Below are 16,044 nucleotides of genomic sequence, written 5' to 3' on the forward strand. Positions count from 1 at the left end.
CAAGCCTGTCTGTGTTTGAGAGGCATTTGGACAATGCCCTTATGTGCTTTAACTTTTAGTCAGCCCTGAAGTGGTCAGGCAGTTGGACTAGATGATCGTTGTAGCTCCCTTCCAACTGAAATAGTCTATTCTATTCTAGTTGAAGATGTCCCTGCTCATTGCAGGAGGGTTGGACTAGATGACCTTTAAAGGTTCCTTCCAACCCAAACCATTCTATGATTCTATGTACAACATGAGTATTTTGATTGCACTATATTTGAAAGGTTGAGTGCAGAGCCAAAAGGAAGAAAACAGAAGGATGGCAGCCCACAAGAGCAGGACAATGGTAGAGTCAAGAGTCAGAAGAGAGGTGAAGAGCAGCACGGTGAAGAGAAGATGAGGTAGGGGAGAGGCGAGAGGCAGACAAGAATTGCAGAGGAACGATACAGCAAGGCTGAAAGCCAGGCAGGAGTCTACAACAGAGGCTTTGCAACATATAGACTCTGTCCAGTCAAACACACCCCTCCTATAGAATTTGGGTTGATACCCTGAAACCTAGAGTCTTTACATTCCTCTACTACTAACAATGGAGAAATTCACTAGAAAACTGCTTCTTGCTGTCTTTATTTCTGACCTAAGCATGCACTATGTACAACTACCTGTTATGTAGTCTGCTCAGGCAGTAAAGATCTATGCAACATAGCTGAAGTTGGCATCGTGGTGATATAGCTGAGGGTAGTGTAATGTTGGCATTAGCAGAAGTGAAAGGGCAATGATCCCAAATGATAAATTTCTACTGGAAGACGATACAGAGAAATTCACTTACAGAAGTATTAGAATGATGTTAAGGCTGCAAATTCAAGAAGTCAAAACTATATAATGCTATTTAAATGATTTACAGATTCATCATTAAGAACAAGCATAAGCTAGTCTTGAGTTCCTGCATAGTGCAAGTCACATAACATATCTGAATTTTCTTCTGTGAATCAAAAAAAAATATCTTATATGTAAGCCAGCTATATTACACTGAGATTCTTCAGGGTCTTTATTAAATCACTGCTGTCACTGTTAAAGTATGTGCTCCTTCTTTTGCAGTGTGAGTTATCACAGCACCAACTTCCACTCATTGAGTGTTATTAGACTCCACCCAGCATGTTGAAGAGTTCCCCTTTATCCTACTCCACTTCCCTACACAAGCTCCCTATAGTTAGCTTACATCATATCACATACTCTGTGGGGCTGAGGTAGTGATGGAGTGGGGGAAGGAGTTATGTAGACTGCTTATTTGCACCTACTTATCTGAGTTTGATTTGGTATTTCAGTGGCTGTCTTTGGCTTGTAGTGAGTCACCCTTTACATAAAAGTTTAAGATACTTGCCTCACCTTATCCTCTCCAACAACACTACCTCATTCAGCTTTTTCAACCCATGTACTTTCCTTTAAAAACCTAAACACATTTTGAGCCTGATCATTAAAATCTTTCCACAGTCACTCTTACCAATCACATGTGTGTGTTTTGACAGGACAAGGCTGGGGAACAGGGGAAAAAGCTTACATATGAAACTAAGTACACATCATCACAACAATTTTTTCATAATTCAATAATTCAAATAATCTTCCAGGAGTATTTTATTTCTTCCATCATTATTAAGCTATCTCCTTAGTCCTGGAAGCAGTCAAAAGCCCTGAAGCTCCAACTCTTTTCTTTGACTGCAGTGTCAAATAACCAGCATTTCAGTTACTAACTAGCTGCTAATTATCTGTTGCAACTAACTACCTGTAGTTAATACATGCCTCTATTTTCTCAGGCACTTCCCATTTCTAACTAAGCATAAGACTACAGCAGTACTCTTCAATAACAGTACTATCTTCCTATAAGCAAAGAACCAGCTGCTTTGTTTTCTTTTCTGCTTTTACAGGAAGACCCTGCTAACCTCTGTACCAGACTGAGCTGCTTACTAGGTCATCAAACCAAAGACTGAAACACATTGCAGTGTGCCCTGACTAGAGACAATTTCATTTTCCACTAACAGGGTCATACCCACTCCTCACCAAGAATTGCTTGCTCCTGGGTTAGCTCCTGGAAGCGTTCACGCATATTCTCCAGCTCCATAACAAGGCGACGCTCTGATTCCTCTTTCAGGTTCAAGGCCTCTTCCAATGCAGCTTTTTCTGCAACATAGCCTTCGATAATGCCTAAAATTCCAAGTCAGAATGCAAATAAAGCAGTAGACAAACTCATCTATTGGAAAAAAAAGCAGCTCGAAAACATGAATAAACAATTTTATGCAAACAATGGAAGGTGACATAGAAAGGAAGACATGCAAGACTACTTAAATTTACACCTTAGCTAGGCTTTCTGAAGCATTTTAAGGAATAAAGTGTACCAATTAATGTATTCTAACAGATTTTATGAGGCTGCCATGTCACAAAATGTCTCCAAACACGTGGAACATATATGAGGATTGTTAAGCCTTGATGGCCTGGGATGACCTCACAACACAGGACAGCATGATACATCCTCTGCTGGGGGCTGAAGTTCAAAGAAACAGAATCTCCAAAAGTAAGATCAAGCGTTAGATTCAGAGCCCAAGAAATCCAGGAATGATTCACAGAAAAAAAGGAAACAGGATTTTGGAAAGACCAAATAAGCCTAAAGGAGTATGACTGAGAAGAGGAATGGAAAGCAGATGCCATGATTAGGGAGAGAAGCTCAACTTGAAGGACACGGAAACCCTCAAAGATTCTCCCACATAAAGAAGACCTCAAGTCGTAATCTTCACAAAGTGGAATTAGACTGACGATATGCAGTCTGTGATAGCGTTGAGACCAACAGCCTCAGCCTTTCTGTCTCTTACAGAATCTCTTTATGCCTGCACTACTATCAAACATTGCTCTAGTTCATGCTGAACCCTTCCAAGGTCAGACAGGTGGGCTGATTTACACCGGGAGTATATGTTCTTTTCAATAATCCAAGCTCCCATGTTTAGACATGCAGGAACACAAACTGCTGTTTTAAAAAATTATGGTATTTTTCACACACAGTCAATGGTATAAGTATAGGACTAAGCACTATCACACTTGCTCCAGAGAAATGCAATTCTGATGAAGAGAGTTTAGTAGATTTGCAAGAGAAGACCCAAGCTTCAAGTAATTTAGTAATCTGAAAGGCAGAAAATGGATTATAGACAGGCAAATCAACAACAAAAGACACAAAAGCGTATCATAGATATTTGGAAGAATGAGCTATGAGTAAATGACACTGAAATCTCTTCCTATTGGTTTCCTTTTCTTACCCTCTGCTTTATGAAGCTCTAGTGCCAGCTGATTCTTGGCCTCACTTTCCTCGCTGAGGCACTCCATTAGTTCCTGGTGCTGACTAACTACTTGGGCAGTTTCCTGATTTTGGCGGCTGAATTCTTCTTCAAATTGCACATGGTTTTCATGCATTTTCTCCAGCTAAAAGTAAACAATTTCCCTAGCATCAGATCTTGGATGCACATGCAATGTAACAATACTACAGACATTTAAACAAAAACCCTCATAATTTTTTATAACATTCATGCATTAAGGTCCAGGTTTTGAATTTTCATTTTAGTACTAGGTTGACTTTGGCCAAAACCCCTGGACACTTTGGCGACTCCCTGTACCTGTATTTTTGCCACAAATCTTACTTAGGTACATAAGTTTCTTTACTGTGCGTAAAGAGAGATACCTTCCTGTTGGCTAAACTGCTCAGCTTGACACTTCCTGAGCCACTTGAAATTCAAAGCATCCTCGCACTTAAATTCTTCAAGAGATTCATGCATGTCTAACAGACAGTGAAGTCAATACATCATCAGGTTTCCAAGGTATGGCACTGGTTCTCTGAGACTATGTATCTTGCATTCCTACATGCAGTGTCTCAAGTTCAAAGGAAAGGAATAGAGGAGCCCCATTCCCATTTAGTTTATACTTAGCTTATCCCAGTGGATAGAACATTTCACAGATGTAAGCAAAGTATGCTTGAATGCAGCTGATAAAGGTGACCTAGAATCTAGATTGGCCATGGCTTGGGCAAGTGCTTTAACCACAAGTTAGCTACATGCTAGTGGAACTGGCACCAGTACCCAGAAGTCCAAACTTAAGCACCTCATTCTAGGAGGGATTTTTTTTTTTTTTTTTTTTTTTTTTAAAGATGGTGAATATACATTTCACCATCCCAGACGCACCATTTGGACGCTTATCTCTGGGTTGCACAAAATACCTGATGAGAAGATGAATTTCAGATATATTCCTTCCCTTCAGATTTTCTTTTAAATTCGGGGCTTCTTTACTCAACAAACTAATTACTGTAGCACTAAATTCAATCCTCTAAATGTATACAGGACTTGGGCATCTACCTCAGATTTACAACTTCTCTTCACAAAGCTGAATGTCTAGACACTGCAAAACTCAGTATGGAAATACTCAAATTCTTTTATGATACTGAGTTCAGCTCCTTTTATCACAATTAAGCAGTATATAATTACAAGGATGTTTGCTTGTTGCTATCTACATATTCCGAAAACATTTAAACATGGGACTGAGTTTTCTTGAACCTCCTTATCAATGGTGAAGAAGCACTGATGTGAAGTGAGATAAAAAACCCTCAAATCCCCTTAACTCTTGGTCTCCTGAAGTTACCAAATGCATCTAAAATCCTAGTTTAATCTAAAATCTACTTAAGGCAACCAACTTATAGCCTTCCTACAGGATCTGCTAGGAGAATAAAAAAAGTCGTTAAAGTCTCATTTATAAGAAATGATCAAATAAGGGCAAAATCTTCATTGTAAGAAGGAGGGAATGCACATGCCTCCCTATACTGATAAACAGATTTTGTCTGAATACATGACAAGTTCTTTTTAGCATCCAGTCCTACAGGGTGCTAAATACACAAGCCTTAAAACAGATTTCATATTAGATGTATAATTATACATCTACACAGATTAAAAAGTTTTACTTGTTTAGTTGATTCTGTAACCAGTTCCAGAAGTCTCTCCACTGCAGTGCGCAAACGATGACCAATTTTCAATATCATTTCTTCATTTTCACATGCCAATTCTGGCTTTGCAAAAACACTTTCACATAAGTATTGGCTCAAGTCAGACCCCTCGTCAGTCACTGAAGACAGCTGGTTGTGTTCTGCAAGAGTTTCATCAAGCAGCTCATCTACTGAAAACAAGCAAGCTATTTAAAAACACAGAAAAATGATACAGAACTGGCCACTCAGACAACAACTGACATCAGTGACATTGGTTGGTCCTGAAGATGTATTACAAGGTGAAAACTTGTACACATCAATAACTCAATGTTGACAAATCAAGACAGTCTTTCACATCATTTGGAAATATTGTGCTATACATCAGGGCCCGAAACTCTGCATTCACCAAGTTCAGCTTTCCTGCCTTATAATCCATTCAGCCTTTTCCAGTAACATTCTAGTATTTGCACTATTAAGAGAATTAAAACGAAAGAACGCTGATAGACACTATCTTAAGCATGGAGCAACTTTGAAGGAGACACAGAAAACACTGCAACAAGACATATCCCCTTTCTGAACCTCATCCATATAAAAGGAAATGAAAAGGCGTTTTTCAAGAACGTGAATTGACTACATCCAGTTATGCAGATTTGTACTCACCTTTTTCTAGGTGATGTTTTTCTTTTGCTTTGAAATACTGCATGAATCCCATTTCTTCCATAATACTGTGACTTTCTCTAGAATCTCCAGAAGCCAGACTGTCATCAAGGCAAAGACCAGTCTTGCTACAGATAAGGTCCTCAATAGCTATTGTGGCCTTCACCAACTCCATAAGCAATTTCAAAAGATGCTGATAAGATTCCTGCAGTTTTTTCCTAGAACAAAAGCATATCGAACACTTCAAAAATTCCATGCACTTGATTTAAAAGATACTTTGAACCTACTGAAAAACTGACAGTCTAAAATGGATATCTTGCCATAGTTTGACAGTTATCAGTGAAGATAATTCAGATGACTCACAAAAAACCAAGGCCATTTTCACAGAGCAGACTCAGCAAAAAAACTTTGTCTTTTCCACAGTTAGATGGAGAGATCACACTGCAGTCACAAGCATTTCAGGCTTCCACAGATGTGGAAGCACCAGTAGGGAGAACGCTTTTACTAGTATAGTATCTGTGACATCAAAATAACTAGGGGTGTTCTGGCAGAGTAGACAACAAAAATTGTAATTATGAAAACATTTTAGGTTTAAGAAAAACAGTAAGCCAGTTTCTTAAAGGTGAGAGGGAATTCTTCTAGAAGCTTATTCAGCACGACGGCTTCTCTAACCCACACATTCCAATGACATATCAAACCAATCCACATTGCACTGAAAGGTTTCTGTGACCAAGAGGCTTTCACCATTTCCTAGCTTTTTCCAAGATTATAGACAGTGGAACCCCCAAAACACCAAAGTCTCCATCAGACCACAAGAAAACAAGGAAGAAAAAAAAAAAAAATCTTGCTCTCCATATCAAGATAGGTTGGTAATTAAAAAACCCTCAAAAAAACTTGCAAATAAAACCAATATATCATCATCCTACACTATTAATTTGAGCTGGCTTAATTTTGCCTAGTTATTGACTTCTTTATGAAAAGTGAGAAGACAAGCAAATAAAAAACCAACCACTAAGCATTACGTAACCCAAGATGTACAAACCTTTCATCCTTGGATTGCTCAATATCAGACCTCAACATGGATACCAAATTCCCTCCTTCTTGGTTTTCTCTGTCCCGCCGCTGAAGGAATGTCTCCAGTTCAGAGTTGGTCTCCTCTATTTCACGGTTTAAAGACTCCATTTTCTTTTCCAGCTGTGGAAAACACAGTAACAATGCAATGTAGTCGATCATTTTGCCTAAACGACAAACTTCACGCAATTATCTTACCCTTCATCACTTTGTATATATTCACACAATCATCGTCTGCTGTTATGCAAATTTGTTTCTGCAAGTACTAGAAATGAAGGACAGCAGAAAGACTAAAATGAATGGTTATTTTTTTTAGTTCTGCTTTTCTGATGTTGATTTTGCTTCAGGGAGCTGCCTTACTTGCATTTCAGACTCAGTACATACAAGCAATGCAAAAAGCTTGTAAAAACTTTGCATCACGCTTTAGTTTGCTCTTAGTTTGCTTTCATTGTTATGCCTCAAAGACACAAAGCAATGTCCTAGCATAAGTTTTGACACTGTAGCACACAAACCTGAACAGCAACCTGATCCAGTACCATCAGTACCAGCTAACTTTCTTCTTTGCTTTATAAGCTCTGCCTGAAAATAGGTTTCTAGAAAAATGTCTTCTCTCCTCATGTTTATATGTTCAGATGACACCTCCATCCCATTAATATATATATACACACACACACCCCTGACCCCTAGATTTTGCTGCCAAACAAATCAGTACTATTTTGTTAGAAACTTTGTCTCATAAGTATGCCAACAAATTAGTCAAAATATCTATTTGGGAGTGTCCTGGTTTCGGCAGGGATAGAGTTAATTTCCTTCCTAGTAGCTGGCACAGTGCTGTGTTTTGGATTTAGGGTGAGAACAATGTTGGTAATACACCAATGTTTTAGTTGTTGCTAGGTAGTGCTTACGCTAGTCAAGGACTTTTCAGCTTCCCATGCTCTACCGACTGAGAAGGCTGGAGGTGCACAAGAAGCTGGGAGGGGGCACAGCCAGGACAGCTGACCCAAACTGGCCAAAGGGATATTCCATACCATATGATGTCATGCTCAGTATATAAAGGTGGGGGAAGAAGGAAGGGGGGGACGTTCGGAGTGATGGCATTTGTCTTCCCAAGTAACATTTACACATGATGGAGCCCTGCTTTCCTGGAGATGGCTGAATACCTGCCTGCCGACAGGAAGTAGTGAATTAATTCCTTGCTTTGCTTTGCTTGCGTGTGCAGCTTTGCTTTACCTATTAAACTGTCTTTATCTCAACCCACAAGTTTTCTCACTTTTACCCTTCCGATTTTCTCCCCCATCCCATGGCCGGGGGGGGGGGGGGGGGGGGGGGGGGGGGGGGGCGGGGAGGAGTGAGCAAGCAGCTGTGTGGTACTCAGTTGCCAACTTAAGTTAAACCACAACAGGGAGGAAACTGCGAGGAAAGAAAAACATTCTACTCCCGTGCCAACTTTCTCACCCCTCATCAAATCCTGCATGAACAGCAGGAAACAATAATGCATTTCTTCCAGTAGGGGAAATTCTTAGTGTTACTCCCAGTTTTTCCACTAAACATAAAGGCCTAACAGAACAGCCTAATATACCAAATTCACATTTTTGGTCAGAGCTTCCTGAATTGTGAGAGAAGACATGAATGTTTTATTTCATTTTATCTTCTATTTTGAAAACTCAAAGGTATTATTATAGTCACTGAAAAAGAACTTAACATTTCTAAACTTCCTAATTACCTAAAAGATACCTTTTTCAAGCTGTTCCTCTCTCTCTCTCTAAAGCTTTCTGAGTAACCTAGATTCAACTTAGATATTTGCTTTACAGGAGGCATAAAATTTTGTTTTGTTTGGCAAACGAATATTATCTTTGCCACTTCCAGATCCAAACTTCCCATTTACCTGTCTTACTCCCTCTGAGCCATAGGTCAGTTGGTCTAACAAAAGCTACTAGAGCACTATTCTCTTGACAAAAAAAAATGATAGATACAGATGGCATCAATACACAGACAACAAAAAGGCAAACATCCAACCTTCTCTTATAAAGCAGTGTTAATCTCCCCGAGAAGTGGCTGAAGACCAGTTTTCAAGCTGATACCCAGTTTCAGTTTCCATGTTACTGCTGTAGCACTCCAAGTAAGAGACAGAGCCCATCATACGTTACACCTTGAAAACTAGCGATCATAAGAATTATACACATAGTCCCTCTATATACATCTTGAGAAAGGAGAGAACACTGTGCTAAAATACAACCACAAAAGCACATTTAAAATCTAGGTTTAAAGTATTTTCCACACACCTGGATAATTATTGCTGCTTTTTCCTGCAGCTGGGCTGATAACATCTCCTGCTCCTTTTGGTGAGCAGCCTGTGCCTTCTCTCTCTCCTGAATCAACACCTGCTCCTTGTCATGTAGTGATGCCTTTTTTTCAGCTTCAAATTCATCCTGCATAAGTCACATATACTTTGATATACACCCGGGGCCGGGGGGGACCAGGGACAACCCCCAAAAAACCCACAACCAACCCCCCCCCCTTTTTTTTTTTCCTTTAAGTGTGTATAACTTACCTCTCAGATTAATTAGCAGTAGCTTATATAGTTAACACTCCCAATCAACAAAATTATGCCGAAACTATGACTTAAAGATAGTTAAGTAGGTAAATAAACTATCTGAATGTGCTCACTGAGACCTGGGTCATTTCAGACTGCTGAGATAGTGATGAGGAACAAAAAAACAGATGGACAAGTCAGGACAGAGATGGACAGAAGCCACTTTCAGCAACTGCAAGTAGTACAACATGTATAGTACTGAGTTCCACTTAGGAGGAGGGATTTACCAGAACAAACTGAAGATCTACAAGGTAGATTTACATGGCTAAATGATCTAGAAGCTATTAAACTGGGTCTCACTTACCTCAGAGTGCTCTAAAACACTCTAAAGGGAGGGATTATTAGACACCCCCAACTCCTGCATCAGCAAATAAGGGAGGTGAAACAGGGTCCTGGGATCCCTTTCCAAAGAGACTAAAAGGAAGTAATTGTTTCTGCAACACCAGAACTGGGAAATAAGTCTTCCTGATCGCAGTATTAAAAAAAAAAAAAAACCCAAAAAAACCCCAAACAAAACAACCCACAAACAAACAGAAAAGGTGCAAATTGATCTATGAAAACCAATACACTCCAAGGTGATAGCTGCCTTTTTTTATTGGTAAGTCAAGAAAACAATTTTTCCCCAGGGCATAAATAAGACTTCAGAGCAGAACATACATAGTCACCTGAGCTGTCCTGGATCCTTTGTAGAGGACTCAGCCAGTCCTTGCACTGAGTAGAATAACCCATCCATCACCAGCTCCTCAGGTAAGGACTGCTTGCTGAGACCATAATGTCTGTCATCATAGCCAAGATCAAGACCAGTACTGGCACTTGGGCAATAACAATACCAACTCCTACTCAGAATCCATGAGGCAGAGCAAGGCAGAAGAGCCAAGTGTGCCCAGAATTATAGACTCAAACAGCAGAGCGCTCAGCAGTTAGCAAGATACAAATGAACAGACAAAGGAGTATGAGGACTTTCCTTGACAAGTACAGCAAACTTGTGGACTAAGTCTCTGAAACAGCCTGCCTATTCTTCTCGGAAGCAGTACATCCACTAAAAGAGTATGTCAGACTGTAGAAAGGAACACTGAATACCTAAAATCTGCTAGGGGAGGGGGGGAAAAAGGCAAGGAAACTGGCTGGCATGAAGACAACCCCATAAATGAGCATGGGGGAAGTAGGCAGGGGAAGGCTCATTGTAAAAACCTGTATCAGACCATGATGCAGCTCAGCCTGACATTGCAAAGAGATCCAGTCAGTCTCTTCTGGGACAGAACACCAGTCATCAAGGTAATGAGAGTAAAAAAAGAACAGACACATCTGTACTAGCAGTAGAATTACCCCTGGCAAAATTTCAATGAAAAGAGAGGTTTCTGGTGTCCCAAATGTTACTCAGTAACTAAAGCACCTAGGCAGCGCAAGAGAGAAAAAAGCAGGAATCACTTCTGGGGTATATGCATAATGGTCAGTCCGGTCCCAGTTTCTGTGGACTGAAGGCTGGGGTTCAGCTGAGGACAGCAATGCCAAATATACCTCCAGCAGCTTTTCAGGATACACTGTCTTCTCTGTGTCAAAGACAGCTGCACTAGACGGAGGAAGGCCAAAGAATGACCAGGACTCCACAGTGGGCCAGAGGCAGGAAACAGCAGAAATTTTCTGTACGTCTGCAGCATCCAATTCTAGAGGTTTGTGCAACTGTTAGGGAGAGTCCCACCTCAGGTTGAAGCACTGACAGGAACAGTAAGGATCTGTTGAAATCTCCCAAGAAGAAGCAAATAAAGAGATGGTAATTCATCTAATCTAAGTTATTTGTGCTCAACAAGTTGAGCTCAACACATGCTCAGTACAATAACAACACTGAGATGAATGTAAAGCACTGCTCTCAGTGTGTTGGTGAGTTTCCCTCTCTCTTCTGACGCAAGATGTGTCTTCTCCATTCATTTAATAGCTCTACACGTGCTTGTCACCTAACCAATGAAGACATTTTGCACAAGGTTCAGAAGATGATAGGCAATTACTACATCGTATACAAGGCCAAACGAAGATAATTTTCAGGGATAAGCATCTTTAAGATGCTCATCAAGATGAAAGTTTGGAACTCAAATGATGAACCCAAGAAAGCAGAAATTAAGAACAACTACAAAAAAATCTCACGCACAAAGTGCTCACCATCATCACACACTTGGTAAAAGCTTAGATAACACTGAACATTTTTTACCATATATACATAAGCACAGTAGACAAGGGGTGATAGGCCAAGGGCATAGTCTCTGCAGATACCAAGAAGAAAAAGTTTCAAGTGACAAACTGAACAGAAATGTACGCAAGGACTGTTGCTTAGGGCAAATACATTCCACTGATTTTTTTTGGTTTAGTTTGAAGGACACCACTTCACATCCAATTCAGGATTTTAAGACAACCCTGTAGTAAATACCGCAACTGCTTATGGAACACTGCATTGTTTCCAATACTGCTTTTCTAGTTTCAACATTGTGAAGCAAGGAAGAGATCTAACTCAGATTATTTTTTTAAAGTCATATGGCTGAAGAACAAAAAGGTATACCAATTGTTCTTTTTCAGAAAAACACGCTACCACTGCGTGCTCTGAAGTTCATTTTAATCAGACCCTACCTTCAGCTGTGCAATCTGCTGTTCAAGCAGTACCTCCGACTGACACTTCAGCAGCTCAATCTCTTCCTGGAACTGAAGCTGCTGCTTCAATTTTACCTCCTCAAATTGAGCCAGAAGAGCTTTCCGCACAGTTTCTACTTCAGAGGCCGATGCAGAAGCATACATCTGCAGACAAGTAACAAAATATTTTAGCCATAGTGTTATAATTAAGGAAAAAATAAAACCAAACCAAAACGAAACCATCAAGCTCAGCCAAATTCTTAAGAGTATTTTCACAATAGCTCTCTTCAATCCTCAAGGCCATATAGAGCTGCTATCTATCATCATGCTGACTATAGAAAAAAGCAAGCTGATAAAAATAGAGAAGCAACAGGGCATTAGGTACCAAGTATCTCCTGTATTCATGAGACCATCAGGTCAAACTAACAGAGTACTCCCTACTTGTTCTTTCCAACAGACTTTGTCTGAGAGAAATTCAAAGAAATAAAGGAAGAAAGAGGGGGAGAGAAACACAGGGAGAGCATAAATTTGTTAAGACACAAATTCTCTTGTTTAAATGGGATTAAACATTACGCAGCTACATTTAATGCAATTATCCTATGGGATACAAAGAAGTCCATCAAAAATATCAGAGAAAGGTTTGGGAGTTTTTTGTTCTTTTTATTTTTCTATTATGCTCTCTAAGAAGTGTCACTGTAGTCATCAGAATAGAGAGAAAACCTGTTTCTAGGATGAAAGGCTTAAAAATTTAATAATCATGAGAACTTCCCACAAAACTAACAAAACTAACTTCCCAGGCAAGCTATTCTTCCAAAAGTAAAGACAGTTTGCAATGCACTCCAGCCAGCTGGAAACCACTACCAGCTCTAAGGCCTGACAGTCCAAAAGAACACAGGGGATCTCCTCAAACCTAAATGGTTTTTGTGAGGTGCACCAAGTAATACAAAGGTGCACCAGTGATTAGAGAGTTATTTGGCACACTATCCAATTACCAAATTAGTAAGTGAAAAAGCAAAAGTAAGTTACATTTTAACATAGTATATGTTGTTTAGTTATAGCTGGATAAAGCTTATTTTGTTTGTGACTTCTCCTAATAGACGAATATAATATAGAAAAGTGAAAAGTCTTGATCACTTGTGGCTGCTTGCAATAACAGAAGTCAGATTGTGTAAGAGACTGAATAAACAGATCTTATTCCATTTCAATGCTTAAAAAGAGAACTTAGCATAGATGATCAAACTTTTAGCCTTCACTATGAAAGTAAACACCATCAAGCTTACACATAAACATTCCCAGCAAGAAGAAATGGTAAAGCTTTAAGGGCAACTAGGAAGATTTCCAAACCTCACTGAGAAAACATATTTGGAAAAGTATTACCTACTATCATTTCTTTAAGAAAAGAAGAAAATGGTGTTAGTAAATGTTGTTCACTTATAAAAACTTGAAGTGAGCAGTTACTTTCCACAAATGGTTAATGACCTAATTTATTACCTGTTAGTTTTCTATCAAAATGGCAGCTTTAAAATTTTGAATTAAGTACAGCAGGAACTCTGAAGAAAGCAAGCCCACTTCCCCCCTCCCCCCCCATCCCAGTATAGAGAGCACCGCAAACATGGATTTAAATTTTAAAAATTCAGGATAATACACATAAAAGAATTAATCTAAGTCCTTTTAGATAAAGCAAGGCTTAAAAATGTTAACTTTGTCTCTTCTTATCTACTGGCACTATTAAAAAAAAAAATCCAAAAAGCATCTATACAGCCTTACTTCTAAGGTTAATAAACCTGAATTCACTTCATGTTAAGTATGGATTATTTTGGTTTTAGGTATTAGCAACATTCCGACCTCTTGCTCATGTTCATGCTGTGCTTTTAGTTTCCCCAATTCATTTTCCAGCTCCCTGGAGTATTCTTCCTTATGTTTCTTAATTTCCGCCTCATGAAGTTCCTGAAGTTCTTGGAGTGCTTTTCTATGCTTTTCCTCCATATGCAATACTTCCTCACGTAATATATCCAGAGCCAGATGTTTTTCTTCTTCCAGCAACCTCCTTTGATTTTGAAGAGCTGTGTTCAAATCATCCTGTGTAAGCATTAATTAACGGAGGGGAGGAAAAAAAGTAAGTACAAATATTTTTGTAACCCATTTGTAAAGCACATGTCCTGCTGTATCAAAGCTTTTTAAGTAAACATGAACAATATTGACTCATGAATGATGAGCGCACATACATATACGCACTCTCTATATCATTGAAATAGGTTTATTTTTCCTATCTAGTAAAAGTTTTGTAAATCCCCTACTCTTTCCTCTATACATGACAGCACTCCCCATCAGCACAATATTCAACTTTAGCTTTTTGAAGTTCTTTACACTCAGGAACAATTAAAATGCAGATTTAAGATTAGTTAGCAAAGATAGGACAGAAGAAAAATACTCACCTTTCCCTGCACAAGACCTTCCTCTTAGCCTTTGCGGCACAGAAATGATATATAATTATAATTTTGAGAAGTGGGCATGGTGACAGACAAGTGTGAAAAACAGTACATCTCTCTGGAAGGCTCTGAAGTTTTAGCAATGAGCTAAACCTTCTTACCTCTTTGACTTGGAGAAGTCTTGGGATCATTTTTTAACCATCTGAACTCTGAAAGAGTTCACACCTCTGCTCTATCAAGAGCAAAGCTATGGACTTCTGTTAAAGGCCCTAAGACAAGGTCCACTCACCCAAGACCTGCTCCAAAAATCCCATCTGGGACCTTTAGAGATACCTTTCTTCTATTCTTCCCCTCGAGACTGTGCCACTAGGGAGGATCTTTGGATTCCTAGAGATGTAGCTTAACCTACAGAATTACATTTACTTTGTTCTAATCACTTCTGAAGAATTACATGGTAATTCTATCAGGCAGAGAAGTTCTGAGCCACAAAATGGCCCCTCCAATCTGAATTATGTTAAAAATATTTACTTCATTTGTACCTTTTCCACACACTGAGATAGAAAACTTGTTAGTCTGAGCATTTCGGGGGGGGGGGGGGTGGAGTGACAGATGGACTTAATTTTCAGCTTCAGTTTCCTATTTCAGCTCACAATATGGCCACACACAAGTGTTAGTACTGGCACAAAGGAGGCTGTAGAAATACCCCCCAAGAACAAGGGGAAAGGTGATCCCACACAATGTACCATGAAATTTCACCTTCTATGCCAAGTTTTCTTTCTGACTCACCTTATGAGCTTCTTCTGCTTCAACAGCCATGGCTTTAAGTTTTTCCATATGAACAGTAGCTAGCTCAATTTTCAAATTATTTTGGGAAAGCTGAAGCTCTTCAGCATGCTTTAATTTCAACATCTCTATCTCCTGAACCAAGCGTGCTTGATCCATTTTATCCCTTTCATGGAGCTGTTCTGTGTGCTGAAGCTGTAGCTTCTCAAGAGCCTGACTGTGTTCATCTCTTATATTCTGAATTTCAGATAGGTAGGACGACTCCAAGGAATCCAGATTTGATAAGTGTCTAGCCTCCAGCTCATCAATTTGTGCCTGATGCTTTGTCTGTAGTTCAGCAACACAAGCTTCAAGCTGAATCTGCTGTTTACTTTCTAGTGTAGATTTAAGTGTCTCAATTTCAGCTTGGTGCTTTGTCTGAAACTCAGCTGTAAGAGACAAAATTTGCTGCTTATGCTTCTCCTGTAACTGCTGACTTTGGAGTTCCAGCTCATCAACATGTTTCTTTTTCAGCTCTTGGAGAAGAATCTCTTGCTCAGTTGTGAATTTCTGAGTCATAGCTTTGTGTTCCTCTATAAACCTGTATTATTTCCAAGAAAGTTGAGAATATTGTCAAAAAGACTTTTTTTAAAAAATAATAATTGAAATAATAAATAAAAACTAAAGAAAAATAAGTAGGCCGTACAAATTTTACTTTATGTTTCAAATACAGAACTAATTCAAAGAAAGCCACGAAGATGATTTCATAGTCACATAATGAAGGTTTATGCAATGTCACTTGGTAGTATCTGGTTATTAATAGGTAGACTGGAACCACTATTAAATTACTCACTAATACAGAGCAACGTACAAACATTGTTCTCTGTTTGAGAAAACACTGCCATATGAGTGTATCTAGGACATAGTATATACAT

At 39.2% G+C, this 16,044-nt stretch overlaps 1 protein-coding gene across 4 annotated transcripts in view; it reads right to left on the reverse strand.

The window, feature by feature from the left end:
• Positions 1 to 16,044, reverse strand: part of PCNT (pericentrin) — a 104,856-nt gene that overhangs the window by 55,498 nt on the left and 33,314 nt on the right. For 3 of the 4 annotated variants that reach the window (XM_076341965.1, XM_076341966.1, XM_076341964.1), the window contains exons 21-29: positions 15,134 to 15,710; positions 13,764 to 13,997; positions 11,919 to 12,083; positions 8,992 to 9,138; positions 6,681 to 6,832; positions 5,642 to 5,856; positions 4,961 to 5,187; positions 3,276 to 3,438; positions 2,032 to 2,175 (exon numbers count right to left, since the gene is read on the reverse strand). In XM_076341965.1, the coding sequence (XP_076198080.1) occupies positions 2,032 to 2,175; positions 3,276 to 3,438; positions 4,961 to 5,187; positions 5,642 to 5,856; positions 6,681 to 6,832; positions 8,992 to 9,138; positions 11,919 to 12,083; positions 13,764 to 13,997; positions 15,134 to 15,710 (2,024 nt within the window). The remainder of the gene's footprint in view (positions 1 to 2,031; positions 2,176 to 3,275; positions 3,439 to 4,960; positions 5,188 to 5,641; positions 5,857 to 6,680; positions 6,833 to 8,991; positions 9,139 to 11,918; positions 12,084 to 13,763; positions 13,998 to 15,133; positions 15,711 to 16,044) is intronic. The other variant, XM_076341968.1, reaches the window with a different exon arrangement.

Source organism: Aptenodytes patagonicus, chromosome 6, assembly GCF_965638725.1.
Source record: "Aptenodytes patagonicus chromosome 6, bAptPat1.pri.cur, whole genome shotgun sequence".
Classification (NCBI taxonomy): Eukaryota; Metazoa; Chordata; class Aves; order Sphenisciformes; family Spheniscidae; genus Aptenodytes; species Aptenodytes patagonicus.